The sequence below is a fragment of the Miscanthus floridulus genome, chromosome 7 (assembly GCF_019320115.1).
Source record: "Miscanthus floridulus cultivar M001 chromosome 7, ASM1932011v1, whole genome shotgun sequence".
Classification (NCBI taxonomy): domain Eukaryota; kingdom Viridiplantae; phylum Streptophyta; class Magnoliopsida; order Poales; family Poaceae; genus Miscanthus; species Miscanthus floridulus.
This window is the reverse complement of record NC_089586.1, coordinates 68,060,967-68,086,997: the sequence shown is the minus strand read 5'-3', so window position 1 is coordinate 68,086,997 and position 26,031 is coordinate 68,060,967. Positions and strand designations below refer to the sequence as shown.

General features: G+C 50.1%; 1 protein-coding gene across 1 annotated transcript; it reads right to left on the bottom strand.

Moving 5' to 3' along the window:
• Positions 1 to 2,759: 2,759 nt before the first annotated feature.
• Positions 2,760 to 21,992, bottom strand: LOC136463371 (uncharacterized protein At5g41620-like). The gene is made up of 5 exons (XM_066462375.1): positions 21,668 to 21,992; positions 21,449 to 21,532; positions 21,083 to 21,416; positions 20,867 to 20,992; positions 2,760 to 4,159 (listed from the first exon to the last, which is right to left on the bottom strand). The coding sequence occupies exons 2-5, from the start codon at positions 21,523 to 21,525 to the stop codon at positions 2,870 to 2,872; spliced, it is 1,827 nt and encodes a 608-aa protein (XP_066318472.1). The 5' UTR covers positions 21,526 to 21,532; positions 21,668 to 21,992; the 3' UTR covers positions 2,760 to 2,869.
• Positions 21,993 to 26,031: the final 4,039 nt, after the last annotated feature.

Here is a 26,031-nt window from a genome sequence, read left to right as displayed (position 1 = left end):
GGTCCGAGGCCAATTCGGTTCGAGTCCCCGAGGTGGAGGCCCAAAGCAACACAAGTTCGAGTCTGTCTCGGCCTCCAAGACCAGTCTGCCTTAAACTGGTCACCCAAGACGCATCCGGACTCTGTTTTCGATGATCCATATATAGATGGAAAGCTAATTGGATAAGGAATCCAACCCAATTGGTTTCACATCAAAAGACCTTCGTAATCAACGGAAATCATAGAAATAAGTCAGCATTCAGAATCTGCCAGGGTGCTATGACACCGTCTTTTGGTCCGTTGGACCGTGTATCGTGTTTGGGCCCATTAGGGGGCGCGTCTAGGGGGTGACGCCCAAGACTCTATAAATAGCAGCCGTCGCTCTCCTTAGGGTTTGGGGGTTTTGTTTAGTTCTTGATTTCCTCGTGAAACAGACGTCGATTTGCTGCAACTGTCGCCGCCAAGGCCACTTGCTGTGAACCAGGGCCCTAGTTCTTGATCTTGTTTGCCTGTGGCGATTAGTCCTTTCGAATAAAGACTTGAACTCCTTCTCGTTATCATAAGCCTCATATTTATTTGCAATTTTAGATTGCGTTCATCCCGTTCTTGCTTGTGTTCTCGATTCGCTTGCAGGAAAGCCTTCTCGGCGAGGTCAATCGCGTTCGCGTGATTGATAACCAACGGAGCAGTGGTGTAACGGTTGCGGGGGTCCGAATCAGTCTTGGTTCGAAGCCTAGATCGTGAACGTCGAGTCTCCACCAATTGACGCTATCATACCTTTCGGAAGATCGGGCCTAGTCTACATCATGTACCTTGGGTTACCACCTCTCCAAGAACTTGAGTGGGAGTAAGGTTCTTCCATCCTTCTCTCATAGTGATGATGAAGGGTCTTGAATCTCAATGCAAAGCTTCTCAAGAACATATGTGAGAAGTCTTCATCATCAACCTTGACTTAACATGCTACTGAACTGGATCTCCTAAAAGTCTAAGGTGATGTACTTTAATCCTCTACTCCTACAGTTGTATTTCACCTCTCTTAGTGTTTTATTGTCCCATGCATTCATATTTGGTTTTGTAGCTACTAGTTTGGGCTTGGAGAATGGGTGAATGGAGAAATTTGGCTTGCCATTGGCTTTTTGGAAATTTGGAAAAAGGAGGAAAACTATAAACTGCAAGGTGGTCCCAATGTTTCTTCTTTGCTGCTTTAAGCATAGAGATATATGTGTATCCGTAGCTAGTTGATTTATGGATGCATAAACTAAAAATGTTAGTTAACTCTACATGAAAGGTTAATCCATTTTTAGTATGAGAGGTAGGGCTGGAAATGTGACATCCGATCTAGTTTGGATTTGGCCCTTAGTGGCCCATGTGTATATTTGTGTGAGATTGTGGGGGTACATGTACTATGATCACTCAGAGGCTTTCCTGTAGTGATCTAATCACATAAGAAACAGACTTTAGATGAAGCACAACATACAACACATGGCACAGTTCAAGTGTAATAAGTTTCCAATAAAGATTAACTTATAATATCGTTAACAAGATACTTGTAGATGTCACCTAGCTTTATACTGGATGACTAGCTAGATAAATCCATAAACACTAAACCTCATAGGGAGATTGGTCGGTAGGATGAATCCTTATGCCTAGATAGATCTGATCAGCACAATGCTTTGTAGCGCCACTAATAGTTCTTGATCTGCAACGTTGGCATGGTGTTGCCCTCTAGTTTCAGCTCCCTTCATGAACCTCTGTTCTATTGTCTTGTTGACAATTCTCTACACATGAAGATGTATCTTCAATTTATAGTGTCATAGAAAATAAGGTTAGTTCATCATATGATTTCCCCATGGCAACAAACCGAGACCACGGGAAAAAAAATCCAGTTGTCTCGACCTTTCTCGCTACTTGCTTTACATTATTTTTTGATTGTACGTTTCTTGTGTGACAACTAGGTGTTATGTTGGTGTGCTTAGCATAGATTTCATACTCGCTATCTAAGGAACTTATTTAAGTGTGATCCTAGCTAAGGAGATGATTAGTGTGTTGGCTCTAAGGACTCGATAGATTGCTTTCTAGAAGAACTTAGGAACCAAAGGTACTTAAGGGGTCTACAGTTTGCATAACATAAGGTTATCAGTTTATTTTATTTTTTTTAGAGCACAATTCAGCCCCCAACCCCCCCCCCCCCCCCCCCCCAACAACCCACCACCCACCTCTTCGACCGTTTAATCCTTACAAGGGGTCACTTAATAGCGTAGCGGGTAATTTAGATGTAAATTTGAATTGTATTTTATGATGGCATATACATGTAATTTGGATACAAGTTTAGATGATACTGTGAATATTTTTCAAAAACATACAGCCTGTTCGCTTGCTCGTAAATGATCGTAAATTTCCAGCCAGAAACCGTGTTTTTCTCTCACACCAAACCAGCCAGCAGTAAATAATCCACGATCGTTTACGGCCTCCCGAACAGGCTGATAATAGATCCGGTGGTTAGCGATTTAAGTATGCTAAATCGATTGCTAGAATTTTTTTATTCTTATCAGAATTTCTAGAAGTTATTTTTTTCGCACGTCTCTTGGGTATTTAAGTGCAGGCCTCCACTAACATTAATTAAGGTTGTAAGTTTATAATTCTGTATACAGAAATAAGGCATTTGTGAGTTTTGAGTTTTGATTGTGATACCAAACGCAAAATGCCAGTGCCAAAACATCAAAACTTTGAAACCACGATTCCTGTGGAAATAGTATCCATCCAAACCCCAGAGGAAAAGAACTCTATAACTGTGCTGTGCAAATGGAGCAACAAAACCAAAAGAGAGTACACAAATTTTGAAGAAAGAGGGCTGGTGTCACTATCAACGGCTGAACACCAAGCAATTTGGCTCACCAGAGGCCACCGTCTTCAAAATGAGAAGCGAAACCATGGCGATGCCGATCGCTGTCAGCGTCGGCCTCACCTTTGGACAGGAAGAGAAAGGCGTGGCCGGCCAGCATCTGCTCCCTGAGGTTCTTGATCGCCTCGTACCTCTCCGCGTCCTCGTCCATGTCCTTGGTGGTGGTCCCGTCGTCACTGCATCCGTCCGCCGCCCAGTCCTGTTCCAGTGCCTCCCTCGTTGCCTCAGATCTCCGATCGAAGGTGCCGGCGTCGGCCCCACATTCCGTTGCTCTGTCTGAAAGTGAGCCGTGCACTGACGCTGCGTTCTTGGCCGTCGTCTCCCTGGACCTGGAGGTGTTGGTGTAGCTCCAGCTGTTGCCGTCCATGTTCAGCTCGATGTCGCTGCCTTCCGAGTCGTCATTAGCTTCAGCATTTTCTTCTTGTCCGCTCTTCTCTGTGACCACACGATCGATGCCGTCGACACCGAATTCAGAGGCAAGAGCCAATTGCAGCTGCTGATCCTCCACCACATCCTTGGTCACCAGTTCATGGTGGACAGGCGTTTTTTCTCGACGTTCGGTGCTGGTGCCCAAGAAGGCCTCGAGCTCTTGGCGCAGGCAGTCGACGACGGCATTCTTCTCCTCGAACTGGAGCCTCGCCTCCGCCAGCTTCATCCGGACCCGCTCCTCACGGAGCTCGTCGGCGACCTGCAGCATCTCCCTCTCCCTCTCCAGCTCCTCCAGAGCGGTGGCGGCTTCCCGCCTGAGTTCCTCCTCCTCTGCCTCCGTGCCGGCGCCAACGCCTCTGGCGAGCTCGTCGCACACCTTCTCCAGGCGCTCCCTGGACGCCCTCTCCAGCTCAAGCTCCCGCGTGGCCGCCCGCAGCGACGCCTCCGCTTCCGCCAGCGCCTCCGCTAGCTTCTTGCCCACCCTCTCCGCCCGCCTACGCGACCGCCGCTCGCCGTCGAGCTCCGAGGCGACCAGGCGCGCCGTCGCCGCGGCCTTCTCCCTGTGCCTGCACTTCCACGCGCGCACCTCCTCCACGAGCTGCCTCCGCAGCAGGCGCTCGTATTCGTCCTCGCCGCCGCCACGCCTGTGCTGCTTCACGAGCTGGCGCGCGGCGTCCAGCTCGGAGCGCAGCGCGGCGAGGAGGGACGCCGCCGTCGGGTTGAGGCCCCCCGTGGGTCCCAGGAGGTTGGCCAGGACCCTGACCAGCTCGTTGGAAGCCGTGAGGCTGTTGTACAGCTCCTGCATCTCCATTCTTCTGTTTCGGTCACCCTGGCGTGCCGGAGTGCGGCCCTGAAAATGGGTGGAGCAAGATTGTTTCATGCGAAAATCGGTTCCATGGCACTCAAAGAATCGTGTATCAAAAAAATATCACTGAAACAACTCGGACACGTAAAATACTATTGAAAGAATCGTCCGTTACCAGAAACTAGCATTATGTAATAATTTGGAGCAAAACAGCGTGAATCAACCGTTTAGCTCCTCACCATGCAAACGCAAAAAAGAAGGATCAGCAGAGTACTGCCTCATGCACCGCGCCACCCGCAGCTCGTAGCTCTAGAGCACGTGGATCGCGCGGGCTGCGCTCGTGTTGCTCTTGATCAACTTGAGCTGTTGAGCACGTCCATGCAGTGCACGCGGTCGAGCACCTTCCCCCACCGGTCAACGAATGCAGCGAGCCCCGCTATCACGGGGGAGGCCTCGACGACGCCGTTGACCAGCGTCAGTCTCAGCTTGAGCCAGCCGTGGATGGCGTGGATGGAAGTCGTGCTTGTTGCTTCGCCATGTGGGCCATGGCCGCGGAGCAGGCATTCATGGCGGCCTAGAGCGCCCGCGTCCTGCTGTCGTGCCTCGCGCTGTGGTTGCGTGATGACGCGGAGCGGCGGCGGCGATGAGGGGACGCCAACCGGGCGGGGTGCGGACTTTGGTCTCGGACACAGAGTCACTGGGAGCGGTTCGCCGATGGCGAAGCACGTGAGCACGGACGTGACGACGAGGCAACGACGACGAGGCGCTTCAATTTGCTCGCAGATTATAACACCCTCGGTGTTACGTTGTGCTGTTCTTGCTAAACATCGCATGAGCATCATATTTATGTGCATCTATGTATAACACGAATTATAAATCAATGTTAGACACTTGAAACATATGCGGAACATGAAACAATGTTACGCGTCATGTCACTTGATTGAATTTTGTCGAACAAAAATGTATAGAACGTTTTGCGAACGGCGATGAAACATGTGCGGTCGAGGACAAGGATAACCCGCTAGTACATCCCGTAAGTCGGATTTAGGATTCGACGCAAAATCGTTCGAATCGACGTCGTTCTGCGTAAGTTTTAAAAAGGTCGACGAAGCCATCTTTGGCAATAATTGTAGAGCGATCGGCTTAGGAAGTGGTATGATATCTGGACTCCGATCGACAGCCCAACGTACCCTCTTGTGCATCGAACAGTTGGTTTGGCCTTTGGAGCATCGTGTACAAGTTTTCAAGCTGCTTTAAAAAGAGTGCACGGCACATGACTGAGCTCTGGGCGCGGTCACCACTTGGCTTGGCACCGTTGCTGGCTTGCCAGCGCACTGCCGCGTCGGCCATGTCCCGCTGCCACGCCGGCTGCGCCCCACCGCCGCGCCTGTGCACACGCACGGCATTGCGCTGCGTGCCAAGGCCGTCTGCCACACGCGCTGACTGCGGTCATCGCCGCTGCTGGCCGTGTTCGCCGCTGCTGGCTCGCCCAAATGCACGCGCGCCGATGCGCTGGTTGCGTCCGCACTGCCACCGTCGAGGCACACGCGCGCAGGGTCTTGGCGCGGCTGCCTTGTCTCCCTGCTGGCACTCGTTGGCGCGCGGGTCACAGCACCGCGGCTAACGCGCTGCGCCCGAGCCGCCGACCAAGCTCTGCCGCGCCATGCCCTGCCCTGCCTTGGCCGGAGGCGCGCCAGGTCCCGCGCTACATGTCGCCAGCGGCCACGCTTGGCACTGCTCTGTTGACTCGCCTTGGTTGCTCGCGCGTAGGATGACAGCCTGCTCCACCATCACCTCTGCATCCATCGCACTGTGTTTTCCTTGTCTGGCACTGCCGCTGCGACGCCGTGCCGAGCCTCGTCGGCTTGCATCCGCGATCGTGCGGACAGCTGCCTAGAGCACGTCTCACTGTCCCCCATCGTGGCATGTGCTTGTCTGTTGCGTTGACATCCACAGCCGGACCGAGCCAAGCCACGCCAAGACCTCCCTGCCTCCGCTGTCTCCATGGCCGCCGGGTCGGTTCTTTCTAATTCGCCGTGGTAGCAGTGCCCTGTTGCAAATTGACTACGTCCTCGACTCCGCTAGGTAGCCTGCAGTCCTACTGACCCCACATCACTGCCTGTAGCTCCGTCCTAGGCTTCAATTTTGAAACGCCGCGCCATCGGGTCCATAAGACCGGGGCGGCCTACGCCGTCGGCTAACCTCGCAACCAAGGCACCTCGTGGCAATTCAGTGCACCACCAGCCCCACCTTACCCTCCTGAGCATCCTGCGCACCTCGGTCATAGTGTTGCAGCAGTCCAACCATCCCTGACGCGGCCGTGTCATCACCGTGCGCCGCTGCGGCGTCGGTGTGCACGTGGCCAGCTCGGCTCAGGCCGTCTCCGGCCATAACGTCAACGCGAAGGTATCCGTGGGTTGTCCCTTGAGCTCTCTAGCTTAGTTGCTTGCTCTGCCTTCGCTGTCACTCACGGGAACGCGCCCGCCATCATAGGGAAGGGACCACCGCCGGGGAGGGGGCTCGGCATGGCGCCCCTGTTCGCCGTGAAGCCTCCAGTCGCTGCGCTTGGTCCCCAAGGTAATCATCGGCCCCTTAGTTAGGTAGTAGAGGCTCGGATGACGCCGGCGTGGCCGCCCGGTGCCCGCGCCGTCGTGCTAGTGCGCGCACGGGTGTCGGGAGACGTCGCCGCGGTAAAGGAGAAAGGGGAGGGTGTAGCTGTAAAACCTTAGACTGGTGGAATAGTGTCTTAGAGTTCGCTGTGAATACATAGTAGTTTGGGGGTGTCCGTGCATATTTGCCATCGCGCGCGAGTCTTCCCTCGTCGTAGGCCGTTGGCCGGCTGGGCCACGCGTGCGTGTCGCGCCGTGGCGGGCTGAGCCAGTGTGAGTTGGGCCGAGGGGTAGGATTCGGTTTCCCTAAATTCCAGTGAATTAGAAATGTTTATTTATTTTAGTTATGAATTAAATTTCGATAAATCGTAGTAAATTGCGTAGTTGTCCAAAAATAGCAAGACTAATTTGGTTAGGTTCACAAAAACACCATCTATCTGTTAGTGTAGTTAGTTCACAGTTAGCTGTTATGATGATAGACTCTTAAATTCTAATTAGAAAGCTTGGTATTATGTAGATTCATATTTGTAGGAATATTTGTGAAAAATTGGTGATAGCTATCGACGTAAAAATTTTACAGTAGATTCCCTAGGCCATTATGTACTTGCTGTAAATTTGGTAGCCTTAGAATGAGTTGTTAGATAGAGTAGCTATTACCTTTGCTTTATCGTATATTACGTAAATTAGCATTAGGAGTAAGAATACCTGTAGTTGCTATAAGAATGAATGTCATATTTCATACTTGTTAGTGGTGATGGTATGTAGCTTAGCCTTTAGTGGGTAGACCTCACTTAGTAGTTTAATCGATGTACTTTTATTTTAAGAATTTCTGTTGCCGTATTATTAAACGTTGCATCATCATTTCATGTAGATCATGAACTGGTAGACTTCGTGCCCGTCGGCGAGCCGGAGTACGATGAGGTGATCGAGGAGTATGAGGAGGAGATCCTCGTGCAGGAGGAAGCATAGAAGCCTGTTGGTGCTGACCCTGCTGACCCAGCGCCTGCCCAAGGCAAGCCCCGGAGCATAACCCATATTTTTATGATCATTGAATATATATATGTGATGTGCATTTAAGTTACAGGTATTTTATGGAAACTACCTGCATAAACATACTTACCCATGAGTCCTACTAGTACAGACCGAGTAGCTGCTATGCTGAGGATACCGGTAGCGTGAGTAACCTGCCATTACTCGCAAATAGGTAATAAAATATGAACACTCATGTTAAAATGGTGGAAAGGAAAATGGTGACCGGGCAGGGATATGGATTGGGTATTGGTGGGTGTAAGGAGTTGTGTCATGCGGCCAACAGGACATGACTTGGTTACACTTTTTCCCTGTCTGTGTCGATTAAGGACCGGTCGTTGCATATGGCTCTAGGCAAGTCACAGATTTATTGTCCCGAGCGCATACTTGGGTATGGGCGCAGGGAAGACTTGTTACTCTCTTATCGCGGATCTGGCTCTTTCTAGACCGACTGATTGGAGGCGGGGATGGTGGAAGTCCTTGCACCACACGGAGTCCGGGACTCAGGAGTGGGGGCTTGGAGTCCAAGTTTGGACGGGGACCTGGACACTCGAGATAGGAGAGTAATGGGTTAGTCCTGCTTGTGCCTTGCGTACAAGCGGGGTGTGTGTTTTTGGGACACCCAGCTGGGCACATTGATTCATGAATCGCTAGGAAATCCGGTACGGCTTGTCTGCGGTTTAGCACCATAGTAAGAAATAGAAATGAAAAGGAGAAGAAATATAACTGTTTGCTCAACTCTTGCTTGAAAGTAGAACAGGTGCTTATATCGACTGGCTAGATGATAACTTAATACGGCTGATAATAATAACACATAAATAGGGACTCACTATTAGTATTGCTTTCTGCTAAAGAAAACCAGCAAACCATAAAGCCGATCATATTCCTTGGAGTCGGAAAATTATTCCCACTAGTCGAATAAGTCTTGCGAGTACATTGTGTACTCAGAGTTTATTTACCCCTGTTGCAGGTGATGCTTGAAGAGTACCCTTGTGTGGAGGATCCTTCTGGTGGGCTCAGACAGAATCCTCGCCCCTACCGCTAGATGTTATTTTTAAAATTCCGCTGTTATCATTCCACACTCTAGTATTTGGTATTATAATAATGTACTTTTAAGAAACTCATATGTATAAAATGGACTTGTATTGTAACTCGTTCTCATTATTAGATCCTTGGGAAAAATGTGGATCTTTCGGGTTCTCCCTTGAGGTGTGCCCGACGGATACCGCCCGATGTAGCTGGCTTTTGGGGCCTTAGTGTTTGGTGGAAGACGAGCGCCCCCGTAAGTGTGCTATTTCGGGCGGTTCTACCACAGTTGGTACAGAGCCAATAATGGTTACGAGTTCATCACCCTTTTTCAAAAACTTAAAAATTTGACCAACAAAAGTTTTGCGAAAAGTAGGATGCGATTATATTAGGTAAATAAGTATAAGCCCTAGCAATATAGTCTATCTAGGATAGCGGCACTGGTTTTATCTAATCAATTTTCTGTAGGTACACTAACTTACGTTACGTAAGAAATCGCTTAGTCTTGTGGAAAGTGAGTGTGCGATGCGCTGAAAATTTTACGAATGCCGCTATATTCTGGCTTGAGTGAACGTATAGGTCGAAGCATGCATCATGATAATAGCATCTTACTTCGACTGAAATCCCCCTTCACATATAATTGAAAAAGTAAATTGATAGGACTAACTAACAAAATGCTTTAATAAATGTGTTGTCATCCCCTAATTCCTTGCTTCTGATCCCAGAAGGTGTTCTAATGGATGGTTCATCTCTCTTGTAGATGAATCTAAGGTCTGGACACGAGAGCACCAGTTCTGGGGTGGATCACGAGGGCTAGGGTGACAGTGGCCGAGCCATTGAGCGCGGCAACGAGGGAGGTCAGGAGGTTCCACCTCTAGCTCCTCATCCTTTCCTGCCGCTGCCACCGCCTCCGCCGATGACTCCCACAGAGATAATGGTAGAGCTGTTGGCTGCTCGCCAGGAGTCAGCTGCTGCTCGCCAGGAAACAGCTCGTGCCATGGACATTATGGCACAGGCTATCATGGGCCTCGCCCACGGAGGCCACGGGGGTCACGGTGGGAACACGGGTGGTGCCCGTCGTCCTGAGGGACTATCCTCCTACCAGGACTTCCTCAAGACTCACCCACCCACCTTCACCCCATCTAATGAGCCTCTAGAGACGGAGCACTGGCTTCGCACTATGGAACATAAGTTTCGGCTCCTCGGAGTGGCCGACGAGCAGAAGGTGCGCTTTGCAGCGCAACAGCTTTTGGGGTCCGCGGGTGCATGGTGGCACACCTTCCAGGCCATGGAGCAGGTGGATCATCCGGCAACCTGTTAGGAGTTCTCCACCGTGTTCTGAGAGTTCTTTATCCCTACTGGTGTCATCAACCAGAAGGTGACTGAGTTCCTAGAGCTGCGCTAGGGGAACAGGATAGTGATGGAATATGTGAGCAAGTTTAATCACTTGGCTCAGTATGCTGGCAGTTAGGTGGATACTGATGATAAGAAGAGGGAACGCGTCTTTCGTGGTCTGGCTCCCCTCCTTCAGGAAAAACTCTACACGGTGAACTATCAGACCTTTGGGGCTCTAATGAACGCCGCCATTGCTATGGAGGGTTTTCAGCGGGAATCCTAGGCTGATTGGAAGAGGAAGTAGGTGGCATCTGGATCCTCTAGCCACCCTCACACATAGAAGATTTAGGTTATCCGGTGGGGGCCCTATCAACCATCCGGCGGGCCTTTGTTCTGGCAACCCCAGCAGACTTCGTAGGCTTCCTCTACTCAGTACCGTGCACCTCCACAGCAGGTGTAGCCATAGTAGTCTCAAGGATAGCAGGTCCCACCTCATCAGGGGTTTGGGAACAGGCCAGGAGCTTGCTTCAAGTGTGGCAAAGATGGCCACTATGCCCGAGCCTGTCCTCAGAACTAGCCAGCTCAGTCAGCTCAACCGTTCGCAAATTCTAGGCTTGTCAAGAGGACCATCATTAAGAAGAAAGTGCCCAGCAGGTCTGCCCAGGTGCACTTCATAGATGCTGCATAGGTTTTGCAGCTGGAGCCGATGATGGCTGGTATGTTTACCATCGACTCCCACCTAGCTTTGGTGTTGTTCGATTCCGATGCATCACATTCCTTTTTGAGCATGGGGTTTGTAGAGCGGCACAACTTACCACTTATGGCTATACCGTATGCCTATAAGATCCATACTACGGGGTCACAAATGTTCATCAATACCCGCATGGATACAGTAAGTTTGGTATTAGCCACCCACACTTACTGCCTATAGTTTATGGTCATGCCTGGGTAAGGCATTGATGCTATTCTTGGAATGAACTGGTTGCGGGTGTATGGGGTAGTATTGGATATGCAGAGGAGAAGTGTATAGTTATGGCTTCCTTCTTCTGAGGATAGGATGTCTCTTATTGTACCCTCGGATCCAGTCTTACCTATTGTTGCCCATGCTGAAGCTGCTCCTGATCTTACCTCTATTCCGGTAGTATGTGAGTTCCTAGATGTTTTCCCTGAAGATCTTCCTGGGTTGCCACCGGACCATGAGGTAGAATTCTCCATTGAGCTTGAGCCTGGTACTGCTCCAATCTCTAGACGCTCGTACTGCATGGCTCTAAGAGAACTAGCTGAAATGAAGAAGTAGCTAGAAGAGTTAATGGACAAAGGTTTCATCCGTCCTAGTTCTTCACCATAGGGTTGCCCGGCTATTTTCGTGAAGAAGAAGGATGGCACCTTGCGAATGTGTGTGGATTACCGCCCTCTTAATGCGGTAACAGTTAAGAACAAGTATCCCTTGCCCCGCATAGATACCTTGTTTGACCAATTAGCTGGTGCTAAGGTGTTCTCAAAGATTGATCTCCGATCAGGCTATCATCAGATCAAGATCAGGCCACATGATATACCAAAGACAGCTTTCTCTACTAGGTATGGGATGTATGAGTACCTAGTGATGTCTTTTGGTCTCACCAATGCTCCTGCCTTCTTCATGTACCTAATGAATTTAGTTTTCATGCCGGAGCTGGATAAGTTTGTGGTGGTTTTCATTGATGACATCCTAATCTATTCCAAGAATGATGAAGAGCATACCCAACACCTTCGGATAGTACTAACTTGACTAAGGGAGCACAAGCTGTATGCTAAATTTGGCAAGTGCGAGTTTTGGTTGGATCGAGTGTAGTTTTTGGGGCATGTGTTGACACCTGAAGGCATTTCTATAGATCCCAGCATGGTGCAAGATGTGTTGGATTGGAAATCTCCCAAGTCTGTGCAGCAGATCCGTTAGTTCATTGGTCTAGCTGGATACTATCAGCATTTCATTCCTGATTTCTCCAAGATAGCCTAGCCCATGACCAAGCTACTCTAGAAAGAAGCTAAGTTTGATTGGAGTTCAGCTTGTGAAGAAGCTTTTCAATCTCTGAAGACTTTTCTGACCACTGCTCCTGTGTTGGCCCAACCAGATATTGATAGGCCCTTTGATGTATATTGTGATACCTCGAGGACGGGGTTGGGGTGTGTGTTTATGCAAGATGGGCGTGTGATAGCTTATGCTTCGCGCCAACTGAAGAAGCACGAGGTGAACTACCCCACTCATGACTTAGAGCTAGCTGCTATGATCCACGCTCTGAATATTTGAAGGCATTATCTGTTGGGCAACAAAGTGTACATCTTCACAGACCACAAGCGCCTCAAGTATATTTTTACTCAGTCTGAGCTGAACATGAGGCAAAGGAGATGGTTAGAGTTGATAAAGGATTATAATTTGGAAGTCCATTATCACCCAGGAAAGGCCAATGTTGTAGAAGATGCTTTGAGCCGAAAGTCACATCAGGTTGAGGAAATACCTTTGTCTCTCAACCACACAGAGGTGTTAGCTCATATTGCATTGACCTCAGAATTGCTGGAGCAGATTATTCAGTAATAGAAGGAAGACCCCGAAGAGATTCCTCACATTAGGAAGTTGATGGCCGAAGGTCGTGGCCCTCACTTTAGCATCGATAAGCAGGGGGTCATGGGATACAAGGATAGACGGGTGGTTCCATCCAATGAAGAGCTAAAAAGAAAAATTTTGAATGAAGCTCACCATTCAAAGTTGTCTATTCATCCTAGCAGTAACAAGATGTATCATGATCTGCGCCACTTGTACTGGTGGTCTAACATGAAGCAAGACATCACCCGGCACGTCGCGAAGTGCGACACTTGTGGCAGGGTTAAAGCAGATCATATGTGTACTCCTAGATATCTGCAGCCCTTGCCCATTCCTGTTTGGAAATGGGAGGATATTTCCATGGATTTCATTGTGGGTTTACCCCGCACATCCACAGGTTATGATTCTATCTGGGTCATTGTGGACCGTCTCACCAAGTCCGCTCACTTTATCCCAGTGGACACTAGATATACTGCTAAGAAGTATGCTGAGATATATTTCAGTCAGATTGTGACCCTACATGGAGTTCCTCTTACTATCATTTCTGATAGAGGGTCAGTTTTTGTCTCTCGTTTCTGGGAGCAACTGCAACACTGTTTGGGTACTCATCTTCTTAGAAGCTCAGCATACCACCCACAAACTGATGGTCAAACTAAAAGGGTGAACCAAGTGTTCGAGGATATGTTGAGGGCTTGTACCATTTCTTTTCCTGAGAAGTGGGATAAGTGTTTGAAGTTAGCTGAATTTTCATATAATAACAGTTATCAGGAAAGCATCCGCATGGCACCATTTGAAGCGCTATACGGAAGGAAGTATAGGACGCTAGTCAACTGGGTTGAAGTGGGAGACCGTGGATACTTTGGGCATGAGCTCATCCAAGTGGCTTGGGATTAAGTGAGCATTTTTTGGAGTCACTTGAAGGTAGCTCAAAGCTGACAGAAAGCTTATGCTGATAAGCGGAGAAGGCCCTTGGTGTTTGCAGCTAGAGATTATGTATATCTCAAGATGTCTCCTATGAGAGGGGTGCATCAGTTTGGCATTCATGGCAAGCTAGCCCCTTGATATGTGGGTCCATATCAGGTGTTGGAGCAATGTGGTCCAGTTGCTTACCAACTACAACTTCCAGATATTCTATCGGCAGTACATAATGTGTTCCATGTATCACAACTGAAGAAGTGTTTGTGAGTTCCTGATGAAGTAGTGGAAATGGAAGGACTTCCCCTCCAACCAGATTTAACGTATGTGGATCACCCTATAAAAATCTTGGATGAGGAGAGAGTGACCAGGAACAGAGTGGTAAAATTCTACAAGGTGCAGTGGCAAAATCATTCAGAGGCTGAAGCCACTTGGGAACAAGGGTACCTATTGCAGCATTACCCTCACCTTCTCGCCGGCTCGAATAATTAGTGTTGCGCCAAAAATGTATTCCCTGTCTCTTTCTCACACTAGGCACACGAAATCTTGGGTCAAGATTTTGTTTTAGGGGGGTAGATTTGTAACACCCTCGGTGTTACGTTGTACTATTCTTGCTAAACATCACATGAGCATCATATTTATGTGCATCTGTGTATAACACGAATTATAAATCAATGTTAGACACTTGAAACATTTATGCGGAACATGAAACAATGTTACGCGTCATGTCACTTGATTTAATTTTGTCGAACAAAAATGTATAGAACGTTTTGCGAACGGCGATGAAACATGTGCGGTCAAGGACAAGGATAACCCGCTAGTACATCCCATAGGTCGGATTTGGGATTCGACGCGAAATCGTTCGAATCGACGTCGTTCCGCGTAAGTTTTAAAAAAGTCGACGAAGCCATCTTTGGCAATAATTGTAGAGCGATCGGCTTAGGAAGTGGTACGATATCTAGACTTTGATTGACAGCCCAACGTACCCTCTTGTGCATCGAACAGTTGGTTTGGCCTTTGGAGCATTATGTACAAGTTTTCAAGCTGCTTTAAAAAGCATGCATGGCACATGACTGAGCTCTAGGCGCGGTCACCACTTGGCCTGGCACCGCTGCTGGCTTGCCAGCGCACTGCCGTGCCGGCCATATCCCGCTGCCATGCCGGTTGCGCCCCACCGCCGTGCCTGTGCACGCGCATGGCCTTGCGCTGCGTGCTAAGGCCGTCTGCCATGCACGCTGATCGTGGTCATCGCCGTTACTGGCCGTGTCTGCAGCTGCTAGCTCGCCCAAACGCGTGTGCGCCAATGCGCTGGCTGTGTCCACACTGCCACTGTCGAGGCACACGTGCGCAGGGTCTTGGCGTGACTGCCTTGTCTACCTACTACACTTGTTGGCGCGCAGGTCACAGCACCATGGCTGACGCGCTACGCCCGGGCCGCCAACCAAGCTCTGCTGTGCCATGCCCTACCCTGCCTTGGCTGCTCGCGCGTAGGACAATAGCCTGCTCCACCATCACCTCCACGTCCCTCGCACTATGTTTTCCTTATCTGGCACTACCGCTGTGATGCTATGCTGAGCCTTGTTGGCTTGCAGCCGCGGCCGTGCGGGCAGTCGTCTGGAGCACGTCCCACTGTCCCCCATCGTGGCGTGTGCTTATCTGTTGCATTGACATCCACAGCTAGACCGAGCCAAGCCACGCCAGGACCTCCCCTGCCTCCGCTATCTCCATGGCCGTCGGGTTGGTTCTTTCTAATTTGCCATGGTAGCAGTGCCCTGTTGCAAATTGACTACGTCCTCGACTCCGCTAGGTAGCCTGTAGTCCTACCGACCCCACATCGCTGCCTGTAGCTCCATCGTAGGCTTTAATTTTGAAACACCACGCCATCGGGTCCATAAGACCAGGGCAGCCTGCGCCATTGGCTAACCTCGCAACCAAGGCACCCCATGGCAATTCAGTGCACCACTAGCCCCGCCTTACCCTCCTGAGCATCCTGCACACCTCGATCATAGTGTTGCAGCAGTCCAACCTTCTCTGACGTGGTCGTGTCATCGCCGTGCGCCGCTGCGGTGTCGGTGCGCACGCGGCCAGCTCGGCTCGGGCCGTCTCTGGCCGTACTGTCAACACGAAGGTATCCATGGGTAGTCCCTTGAGCTCTCTAGCTTAGTTGCTTGCTCCACCTTCGCTATCACTCATGGGAACGCGCCCGCCATTGCAGGGAAGGGACCACTGTCGGGGAGGGGCTCGGCACGACGCCCCTGTTCACCGTGAAGCCTCCAGTCGCTACGCTTGGTCCCCAAGGTAATCATCTGCCCCTTAGTTAGGTAGTAGAGGCTCGGATGACGCCGGCGTGGCCGCCCGATGCCCGCGCCATCGCGCCAGTGCGCGCACGGGTGCCGGGGAACGTCGCCGCGGTAAAGAAGGAGAAAGGGGAGGGTGCAGCTGTAAAACCTTAGACTGGTAGAATAGTGTCTTAGAGCTCGCTGTGAATACATAGTAGTTCGGGGGTGTCTGTGCATATTTGCCCTCGCGCGCGGGTCTTCCCTCGTCGCGGGCCGTTGGCCGGCTGGGCCGCACGTGCGCGTGGGCCACGCTGTGCTGGCACGCGCGTTGCGCCATGGCGGGCCTAGCCAGCGCAAGTTGGGCCGAGGGGTAGGATTCGGTTTCCTTAAATTCCAGTGAATTAGAAATGTTTATTTATTTTAGTTATGAATTGAACTTTGATAAATCGTAGTAAATTGCGTAGTTGTCCAAAAATAGCAAGACTAATTTTGTTAGGTTCACAAAAACACCATCTATCTGTTAGTGTAGTTAGTTCACAGTTAGCTGTTATGATGATAGGCTCGTAAAGTCTAATTAGAAAGCTTGGTATTATGTAGATTCATATTTGTAGGAATATTTGTGGAAAATTGGTGATAGCTATCGATATAAAAATTTTACGGTAGGTTCCCTAGGCCATTATGTACTTGCTGTAAATTTTGTAGCCTTAGAATTAGTTGTTAGATAGAGTAGCCATTACCTTTGCTTTATCGTATATTGTGTAGATTAGCATTAGGAGTAAGAATACCTGTAGTTGCTATAAGAATGAATGTCATGTTTCATACTTGTTAGTGGTGACGGTATGTAGCTTAGCCTTTAGTGGGTAGACCTCACTTAGTAGTTTAATCGATGTACTTTTATTTTAAGAATTTTTGTTACCGTATTATTAAACGTTGCATCATCATTTCATGTAGATCACGAACTGGTAGACTTCGTGCCCGTCGGCGAGCCGGAGTACGGCGAGGTGATCGAGGAGTATGAGGAGGAGATCCTCGTGTAGGAGGAAGCCTAGGAGCCTATTGGTGCTGACCCTGCTAACCCGACACCTGCCCAAGGCAAGCCCCGGAGCATAACCCATATTTTTATGATCATTGAATATATATATGTGATGTGCATTTAAGTTACAGGCATTTTATGGAAACTACCTGCATAAACATACTTACCCATGAGTCCTACTAGTACAGGCCAAGTAGCCGCTATGCTCAGGATACCGGTAGCGTGAGTAACCTGCCGTTACTCGCAAATAGGTAATAAAATATGAACATTCATGATAAAATGGTGGAAAGAAAAATGGTGACCGGGCAGGGATATGGATTGGGTATTGGTGGGTGTAAGGAGTTGTGTCCTGCGGCCAACAGGACATAACTTGGTTACACTTTTTCCCTAGTCCATGTCGATTAAGGACCAGTCGTTGCATATGGCTCTAGACAAGTCATAGATTTATTATCCCGAGCGCATACTTGGGTATGGGCGTAGGGAAGACTTGTTGCTCTCTTATCGCGGATCCGGCTCTTTTCCGGACTGACTGATTGGAGGCGGGGATGGTGGAGGTCCTTGCACCACACGGAGTCCGGGACTCAGGAGTGGGGGCTTGGAGTCCAAGTTTGGATGGGGACCTGGACACCCGGGACTAGGAGAGTGATGGGTTAGTCCTGCTTGTGCCTTGGGGTACAAGCGGGGCAGTGTGTTTTCGGGATACCCAACTGGGCACATTGATTCGCGAATCGCCGGAAAATCCGGTACAGCTTGTCTGCGGTTTAGCATCCGTAGTAAGAACTGGAAGTGGAAAGGAGAAGAAATATAACTGATTGCTCAACTCTTGCTTGAAAGTAGAACAGGTGCTTATATCGACTGGCTAGATGATAACTTAATACGGCTGATAATAATAACACATAAATAGGGACTCACTATTAGTATTGCTTTCTGCTAAAGAAAAACAGCAAACCATAAAGCCGATCATATTCCTTGGAGTTGGAAAATTATTCCCACTAGTCAGATAAGTCTTGCGAGTACATTGTGTACTCAGGGTTTATTTACCCCTGTTGCAGGTGATGCTTGAAGAGTACCCTTGTGTGGAGGATCCTTCTAGTGGGCTCAGACGGAATCCTCGCCCCTACCGCTAGATGTTATTTTTAAAATTCCGTTGTTATCATTCCGCACTCTAGTATTTGGTATTGTAATAATGTACTTTTAAGAAACTCAGATGTATGAAATGGACTTGTATTGTAACTCGTTCTCATTATTGGATCCTTGGGAAAAATATGGATGTTTTGGGTTCTTCCTCGGGATGTGGCCGACGGATACCACCCAATGTAGCTGGCTTTCGGGGCGCTTAGTGTCTGGTGGAATACGAGCGCCCCCATAAGTGTGCTTTTTCGAGCGGTTCTACCACACAGATGGCCGTGGTGGCCATGCCGACGATGGAGGGGACCAGGCCTGATGCCAATCTGGAGAGGCACGCGCATCTGGAGCCCCGTGGCCAGCTCGCACTAGCCCATGTGGAGCCCACCAGCACCGAGCGTGATAAGCTCACGGCATGCTAGAGCAATTGAGTTTGTATGCATGCAAACGAGTTTCGCGATGAGTTCACGGTGGCTGGACGAGGGCGACAATGGCGAATCTAGAGAGGCACGCGCATCTGGAGCCCCGTGGCCAGCTCGCACAGCCCATGTGGAGCCCACCAGGCACCGAGCGTGATAAGCTCATGGCATGCTAGAGCAATTGAGTTTGTATGCATGCAAACGAGTTCGCGATGAGTTCACGATGGCTGGACGAGGGCGACAATGGCGAATCTAGAGAGGCACGTGCATCTAGAGCCCCGTGGCCAGCTCGCACAGCCCATGTGGAGCCCACCGGCACCGAGCGTGATAAGCTCATGGCATGCTAGAGCAATTGAGTTTGTATGCATGCAAACGAGTTCGCGATGAGTTCACGGTGGCTGGACGAGGGCGACAACGGTGAATCTAGAGAGGCACGCGCATCTGGAGCCCCGTGGCCAGCTCGCACAGCCCATGTGGAGCCCACCGGCACCGAGCGTGATAAGCTCATGGCATGCTAGAGCAATTGAGTTTGTATGCATGCAAACGAGTTTGCGATGAGTTCACGGTGGCTGGACGAGGGCGACAATGGTGAATCTAGAGAGGCACGCGCATCTGGAGCCCCGTGGCCAGCTCGCACAGCCCATGTGGAGCCCACCGGCACCGAGCGTGATAAGCTCACGGCATGCTAGAGCAATTGAGTTTGTATGCATGCAAACGAGTTCGCGATGAGTTCACGGTGGCTGGACGAGGGCGACAATGGCGATGGTGAGGTACCGTCCGAGCAAGCCACGGGATTGAGAAAGAAAGGTGCCTCGACGGAAGGGTTGACGGCAAAAGCGGCCACCGTGACGGAATGCTATTTTTCGGTAACGTTTCATTCTTTCGGTGGTATTTTACGTGACGGACGTCTTTCGATAGTATTTTCCGAATGTCGTGATCTTTGGATGTATGAAACCAATTTTCCCTTGTTTCATATAGGCCTTGTTTAAATATAGGTTATAAAGTTTTGTGGTATCATATTAGGTGTCACATGGGGATATCACATGAGATATTCGGATATTAATAAAAAAATAAATTACAAAATCCGTTAATAATCCACGAGATGAATTTATTAAGCCTAATTAATCCGTCATTAGCACATGTGTGGTAGCATCATGAACTAATTAGGCTTAAAAGATTCGTATCGTAAATTAGCCGTAAACTGTGCAATAGTTATTTTTTAATCTATATTTAATACTTTATGCATGTGTCCAAATATTTGATGGGATAGGAAAGTAAACTTTAGGGCGAAGAACTAAACAAGGCCATACTCGAATTGTTCATATCAGCAAATGAACAGCAACTTGGAAGATGTTTAGACTCAACAGAAAAAGGTGGTGGTACAGATGAAATGATCAGCAACTACACAGTGTGTTCGGCTGGCGTTTTTTGGCTGGCTGGTTGGCCACAGTTTCCAGACGAAGCAGTGTTTTTTCTCACAATATTTTAGCACGAACGATATTTTCTAGCATGAACAGTAAAAATTAAAGTCGGCCCGAACACTACCCTGTAAACTTCCATCTCAAGGACTAGTGCAGGATGATTGAACAGCAGCATGATTAGGCGGCGCTGACAGACACACAGTCAGAGCTGAGGCTGTCGTCGTGGCGCTCGTCTTCAACTAACCGCTGTACCAACTGAAAAACAGGTCCCAACTAACTGTCGAATCTCGGCTCCAACTTTATAGATCAGTCAATTATTCGCGTCGCCGCATAAACTTAGAGTTAGGGGAGAATTAACAAGGGCACCGTAGCTAGTAGCTAATGCCACCTCTAACCAACAGCCTAGGTGCTAGCCTGCTAGGCATGAGGTGATGAGCAGGAGAATCGCATCAGCTGACGAATAAACAAGCCCGGCTGGTGCAGAGTACAGCAGCCGGTGGAGCAAGTGGACAAAGATCACATGTGGCTGTCAGAAGACAGATGATGCATCATTGGAAATGCAAGCCAAGGTTAGTAGTATGATAATCGAAGTCGGTACAGCCTAACCACGAGGATAGATTAGGCTCCAAAAAGGTTCAGAGGGGTGGCTGCCGTACTTAGAAAATCGCAGCAGAAATGCAGACAGAGGTAAAACTGCAGGATTCGGTTCTGTATCCTAACCTCATTCAGTCTATGATAATGTGAAGGTTGGCAAGGAAAATCCTTACTCTGAATTGTTTTGAATCTTTTGAACGAAGATCTGTAATACTTACAGCGTTGACAACGTTTAGGAAAATCTCATTAGTTTTTTTCTTTTTGACGAAGAAGGAAAATCTCATTAGTTGATACAGTAAGTATATAGTTATTCAAAGAGCAAGCAATTGTCCAACATCATAATTCACACGCGAAGGGAAGGGTTCGACTGTACGGAGATTGGAACTTACCCCCACAGTGCCGCCATTGCTCATGACATCTGAGAAGCAGTGGCCATGAGCATGGCCATTGTGCCAGCTCCTCTCTCCATCATCATCCTTGAAAGCCTTGATCTTTCTTCTCGACAACTTGGACAGCTGCAGGAAAGCAAACAAACAGATTCAGAGCAGGACCGACAGTGACACAACAAACACATGCAGCACGACACGGCGAGCGGCGGCGCTCACCACCTCGACCGACGCGCTGCGCCGGTGATCCGAGGAGCTCCGGCGCTTGGCGGCCGCGTCGTCCCACCCGACCTCCCCCTCCGCCTCCTCCTCTTCCTCCTCGAATGCGCTCCCGCCCTTGCCGTGCTGCCAGAGCGCGCTGACGAGCTTCCTGGCCGACGCCGCGGACCGCGTCTCGACGTCGCCGTGGCGGCAGCGCCGGTTCGTCCAGGACGGCTCCGACATCCTCCTCCTCTTGATCCTCCTCCTCCTGCTGCTGCTTGGGCAATGCGACGCGGCTCTGACGCTCCGGCCGATCAGGCGCACGCTCCGCTTCGCCCGCAGCTCCCACCTCCTCGTCTGGCGGAGGCGGTCCGAGGACGACGCGGCACGGCGCAACGCTTGCGGATCTTGGTGGTGCCGGTGGAAACTCCTCTGCCCAGCCCAGTGGACTCCCTCAGCATCGAAGTCCTGGATTCAGGTATCAGCTGGTAAAGACGGAATCTTCTTGCCATGAGAAACAAAAACATCGCTTGTTACGTGCTACAAATTCACAAGAAAGAAGGCGATCGAAATGATTTCACATGTATCACAGGTGAGATCCACCTGAATGAATACTGCTCCTATAGGAATAGGAGTAGGAATAAGCAGCAACGGAAAGGAGCAAGGATGCGGGGCTAGTCATGTGCTCGGATTTGCCTCGGGATTTGGGCGTGCTTCTGCTCAACAGCGACAGCATCAGCGACGCCGCCCTGGCAGGCAGCTCCCGGACTCGGATCAACTGATGAAAAAGCGCGCGGGTGGATCTCAAAGGAAAAGGAGGAAAGAGTCGAAAGGGCAGTGAGTCAGATCAGATGGATGCAGCTTTGTTTGTTGGTGACTAGACTTGGTGGAAGGAATAAGAAGAGCATGCCAAAGGCAACAAAGATGGAGGGAGGATCTCGCCGTCTCGTTCTCCTACTCCTTGGAACAGGGTAAAGCTACTTCCATGGATTCCATTCCACATTCGAGTCCCGCAAAACGAGAAAAATTTAGAGATCTCTACTACAGCAAATACGATTAGGTGCTCTGTCTGTGCAAAGAAGGCGTACTCCTGCAAAAGATTACATGCAGTACAGGAGTAGCAACAAAGCAAAGATACGGTGCTACGCCCAGATAAGATGTGGACCAGGACCACAACAGGCTGAAACTGTGAAAAAAAGAAATGAAAAACAGAGACATCCAAGAAAAAGACCATTCCTAGAAAGCCGCGTGGACCTCTGTGGACAAAATCTAATCTCAAAGAAATGCAGCGCAGTAGGACAAGAACGCAAAAAAAAATGCTAGCTGCCAACCCAAGATAGAACTATACTATGCAGGGCACCGAATGAACTGCTGCTATGCGTAGACTGTAGAAAGGATAGGTCGGAATGGTACCCATGGAAGAGGAGCGGCTGGCGATAGCGCGATCGATCTCCTGGTTACAGTGGCATCAGCTCAAGTCTTGTGCGGCAACGAACACGAGAAAGAGCTTGCATGGCATGCATCTGCAGGTTTCTGTGTGTGTGCGCGCGCGCGCAGGAGCAATGGCGCGCACACCCACACAAGAGCGGAGCGAGCAAGGACGGACGGATGGAGGAGACAGGGGTATATGGGGTGCGTGGCTGTGTGTAGGAGTATATCATGGATGGAGGATGGATGGCCTTGGGTTGGCGGCATGCAGATTGGGAGCAGCAGGCATGAGCTGTCTGGCTGTTGCATATGATTGGGGATTGGATGCCCCCAGCTTCTTGTCTGAGGTGGTTTCGGTTCACTGGTTCAGCCGTCCCCGTTCAGGGCAACAAGAAGATGAGGAGGAGTATGCATTGCATGGTTTGATTGCATGCTGGCTGAGAGCTAGCTGCTTGGTTTTGGCCTTCTGGGGAGATTAACTTGAGATTAGAGTGGCCAGACTGACGACTGGTGCATTGAACTAAACTAATCCAATCAAGTTTAGGTAAGAAGGGCAGATGCTACAAGCAAGAAACAGAGCGCATGCAAGCTGTCCATTGGTATGGGATACATACATTGAATTAACTAGAACTGATGATCGAGCTATATGTACATGTACTATACTTATCGTTAGGCATGCCGCCTGCGCATGTCCAAAACATGCCAGAACTCGTTAGATTTAAACCATGATTTGATTGAATTCTACTTGCCGTTTCCCTAACGATCGATTTGGGAATTGACTGACGACAATCAGACCTTGGCAATGCAAGGGGATGTCAGCTTAATAAAGAATATGATTACCGTGGATCGGAGTGTTAGTGCTCCTAGGTGGCGTGCAGTGCCCCGACAGTAGGTAGCAGCTGCGTTAATCCTCGGTCGTCGGCGATGGAATTAGGAATGGACCGGCCGACCGGGCTACACTACTGGAGGGAGCAGAAAACAATGCGCGCTAGCTGCAGCTGCTGCACTGCACATGGGGATGCGGCGGAGGAAGAGAGAGGAGCTCTTCGCTCTTGCTCCTGCTTTTAGAGTAGGGTAGGTGGAAGAGGATCGGGCATGTCCATGTGCATGTGCTCCCGCATCTCAAGGCAAGGGGAAGAAGGGTAGCAATAGCAAAGAGCGAGCAGAGCAGAGCAGACGACATGCATCCACCGAGGCCGAGCCCCGACCCCGAGCACGAGTCGTCTTGACCGGATCTCACGAGGTCGGTCGTGCCCGCCCGCCCGGCACGGCGACGTGAGGGCCGCGGTGACCGCGCTCGCACGTCGCCGCCCCGCCCCGCCCGGGACCATTCGCCTCCCGCACTGCCATCTGCTCATCTCCAAGACTGCAACTGCAAGCACCGGGGATTCGAGTCACCCTTTTGTTTCTGTGTCAGGGCAGCTCCTACTGTACCTGGCAGCGCCTGAAGACGGCCCATCAGCGGTGCATCGTTCGACAACATCACAGAGGAAGAGTGAGCGTGTTAAGCTTTCAAGTACTCGTACTAATGGGTCCTCAATGGGCTTGATTCCTAGGTCTAGAAGCAGCTGTGCTGCTGGAACAGCCCACCAGTAAACCGGATGTATATATGGGAACCATACGCTCACAAAACGGGACAACATGTATGAACCGAAACAGACCAATCTATAATCATTCGTCTGAACTCAATCCCGTGCTCTGCTTCTCCTTCCTAATTTTGTCCTCCTTTTTCCCCATCCCCTGCTCAGTTATCCTAACAAACCTGGTATCAAAGACGAGTCGATCCCGATCGCCTGAGATTCACTGCCATCGATCGCCTGAACACACGCTGTCGGTTGGTTCGAGTTTTCCGGTGGTCAGTCAGTTGCTGCGCTCCGACGAACTATTGTAATTCCGACGGCCCATTCGACGATTTGTGGAGAATCTCTTCGATCTGGCGAGTTCCCCACCACCACCCCCACCTCCACCACCACCTCATCCCCACTACACCCGATCCACCAAGAAGTTGGGAGCCATGAGTCCCGAAGGCCAACAACTGATGGTGGAGCTCCAGCGCCTTTTTAAGGAGCAGACGCAGATCTTAGATCAGCCTTTTGCAGATGCCGAGCACTCGGTGGAGCAACGCATCATCGAATCGGAGACTCGCCTCGATGGCCGCATCGCTGACTCGGAGGCCCGCATCGACAACATCCTCAATGAGTCCGAGCGCCGCCACGACGGTTGTCTGAAGATCATCGAGAAGGTAACGGGCGGCCTGGAGGAGTGGCGCCAGGATGCTGAGGGAGTGCTCGACGATATGCACCTGAAGGTTCTGAAGCTGAACAAGGCATGGGATCGGTCCATCGTCGAGCAATCATCTTCTGCTTCGGGCCTGATTGCATATCCACCAGGTGTTGAGCAGACCGACAAGCGCCCATCTGCTGTCGAAATGGCTGCTCGGCCCAGCGGGCACGGCGTCGACACACCCCCATGGGAGAATGAGTTCGGGGTTGTCACCACCCTCACTCATTCCCCGGCCAATGGTACGAACTCCATCCCTCAATTCCATGGTACTGCTTATGATCTGTATACCGCGCGCAACAAACCTCTTGACCCCCATACCTGGCCGCTTAGTCGCTTACCTAAGTTTCCCTTTCCCACCTTCCACGGCTGAGAACGTTCGGCTGTGGATTTCCAATGCTGAGGATTACTTTGATATGTACCAAGTTGAGTCCCACCTCTGGCTTAAAATCGCCAAACAACAATTCAAGGATACTGCCGCTCGGTGGATCCAATCTATCGAACCCCACCTGAAAATCACTTGATTGGCCCACTTTTTGTCCGCATGCTGCATGAGCGCTTTGGCCGTGATCAACACCAAATTCTGATCCGTCGTATGTTCCATATTCACGAAGAGTCCACTGTCATCGATTATGTCGAACGTTTCTCTGAATTGATCGATCAGCTCAAAGCCTATAACCCAAACATTGACATGATATACTATACGACTCATTTTGTTGATGGTTTGCGTGAAGATATTCGTTCTGTTATTGTGGTTCAGCGACCCCAAAATTTGGATACTGCATATACCTTGGCTCTGTTGCAGGAAGAGGTGGCCGATCCTTCCAAGCGCAAGGACGGTCGGCGTGATCAGGCATCTTATCATCGACAGTCATTCAGGACTGCGTACCCTCTCCCTCCTCCACCAGGAGCAGGCGATCGCAATTCCAAACCTGATGATGCTAGGCTTCACTACACTGACCAATGCCAAGACAGCTAAAGACAAGCTCCGAGCAGCTCCGCAATTATCGTCGAGCCCGAGGTCTCTGTGATAAGTGTGCAGAGAAATGGTCGCGTGATCACAAGTGTGCAGCTACTGTTCGACTACATGCCATGCAAGAGGTACTGGAACTCTTTGCCCTCACTGATGCCAGTACTGAACCTGATGATGTGTCACCAGCCGAAGAGCACATGTTCCTTGTCATTTCACAAGAATCTATTTCTGGAGTGGCTGGTCCTCGCACAATGCAGTTTGCTGGCTTCATTCAGGATATACCCAT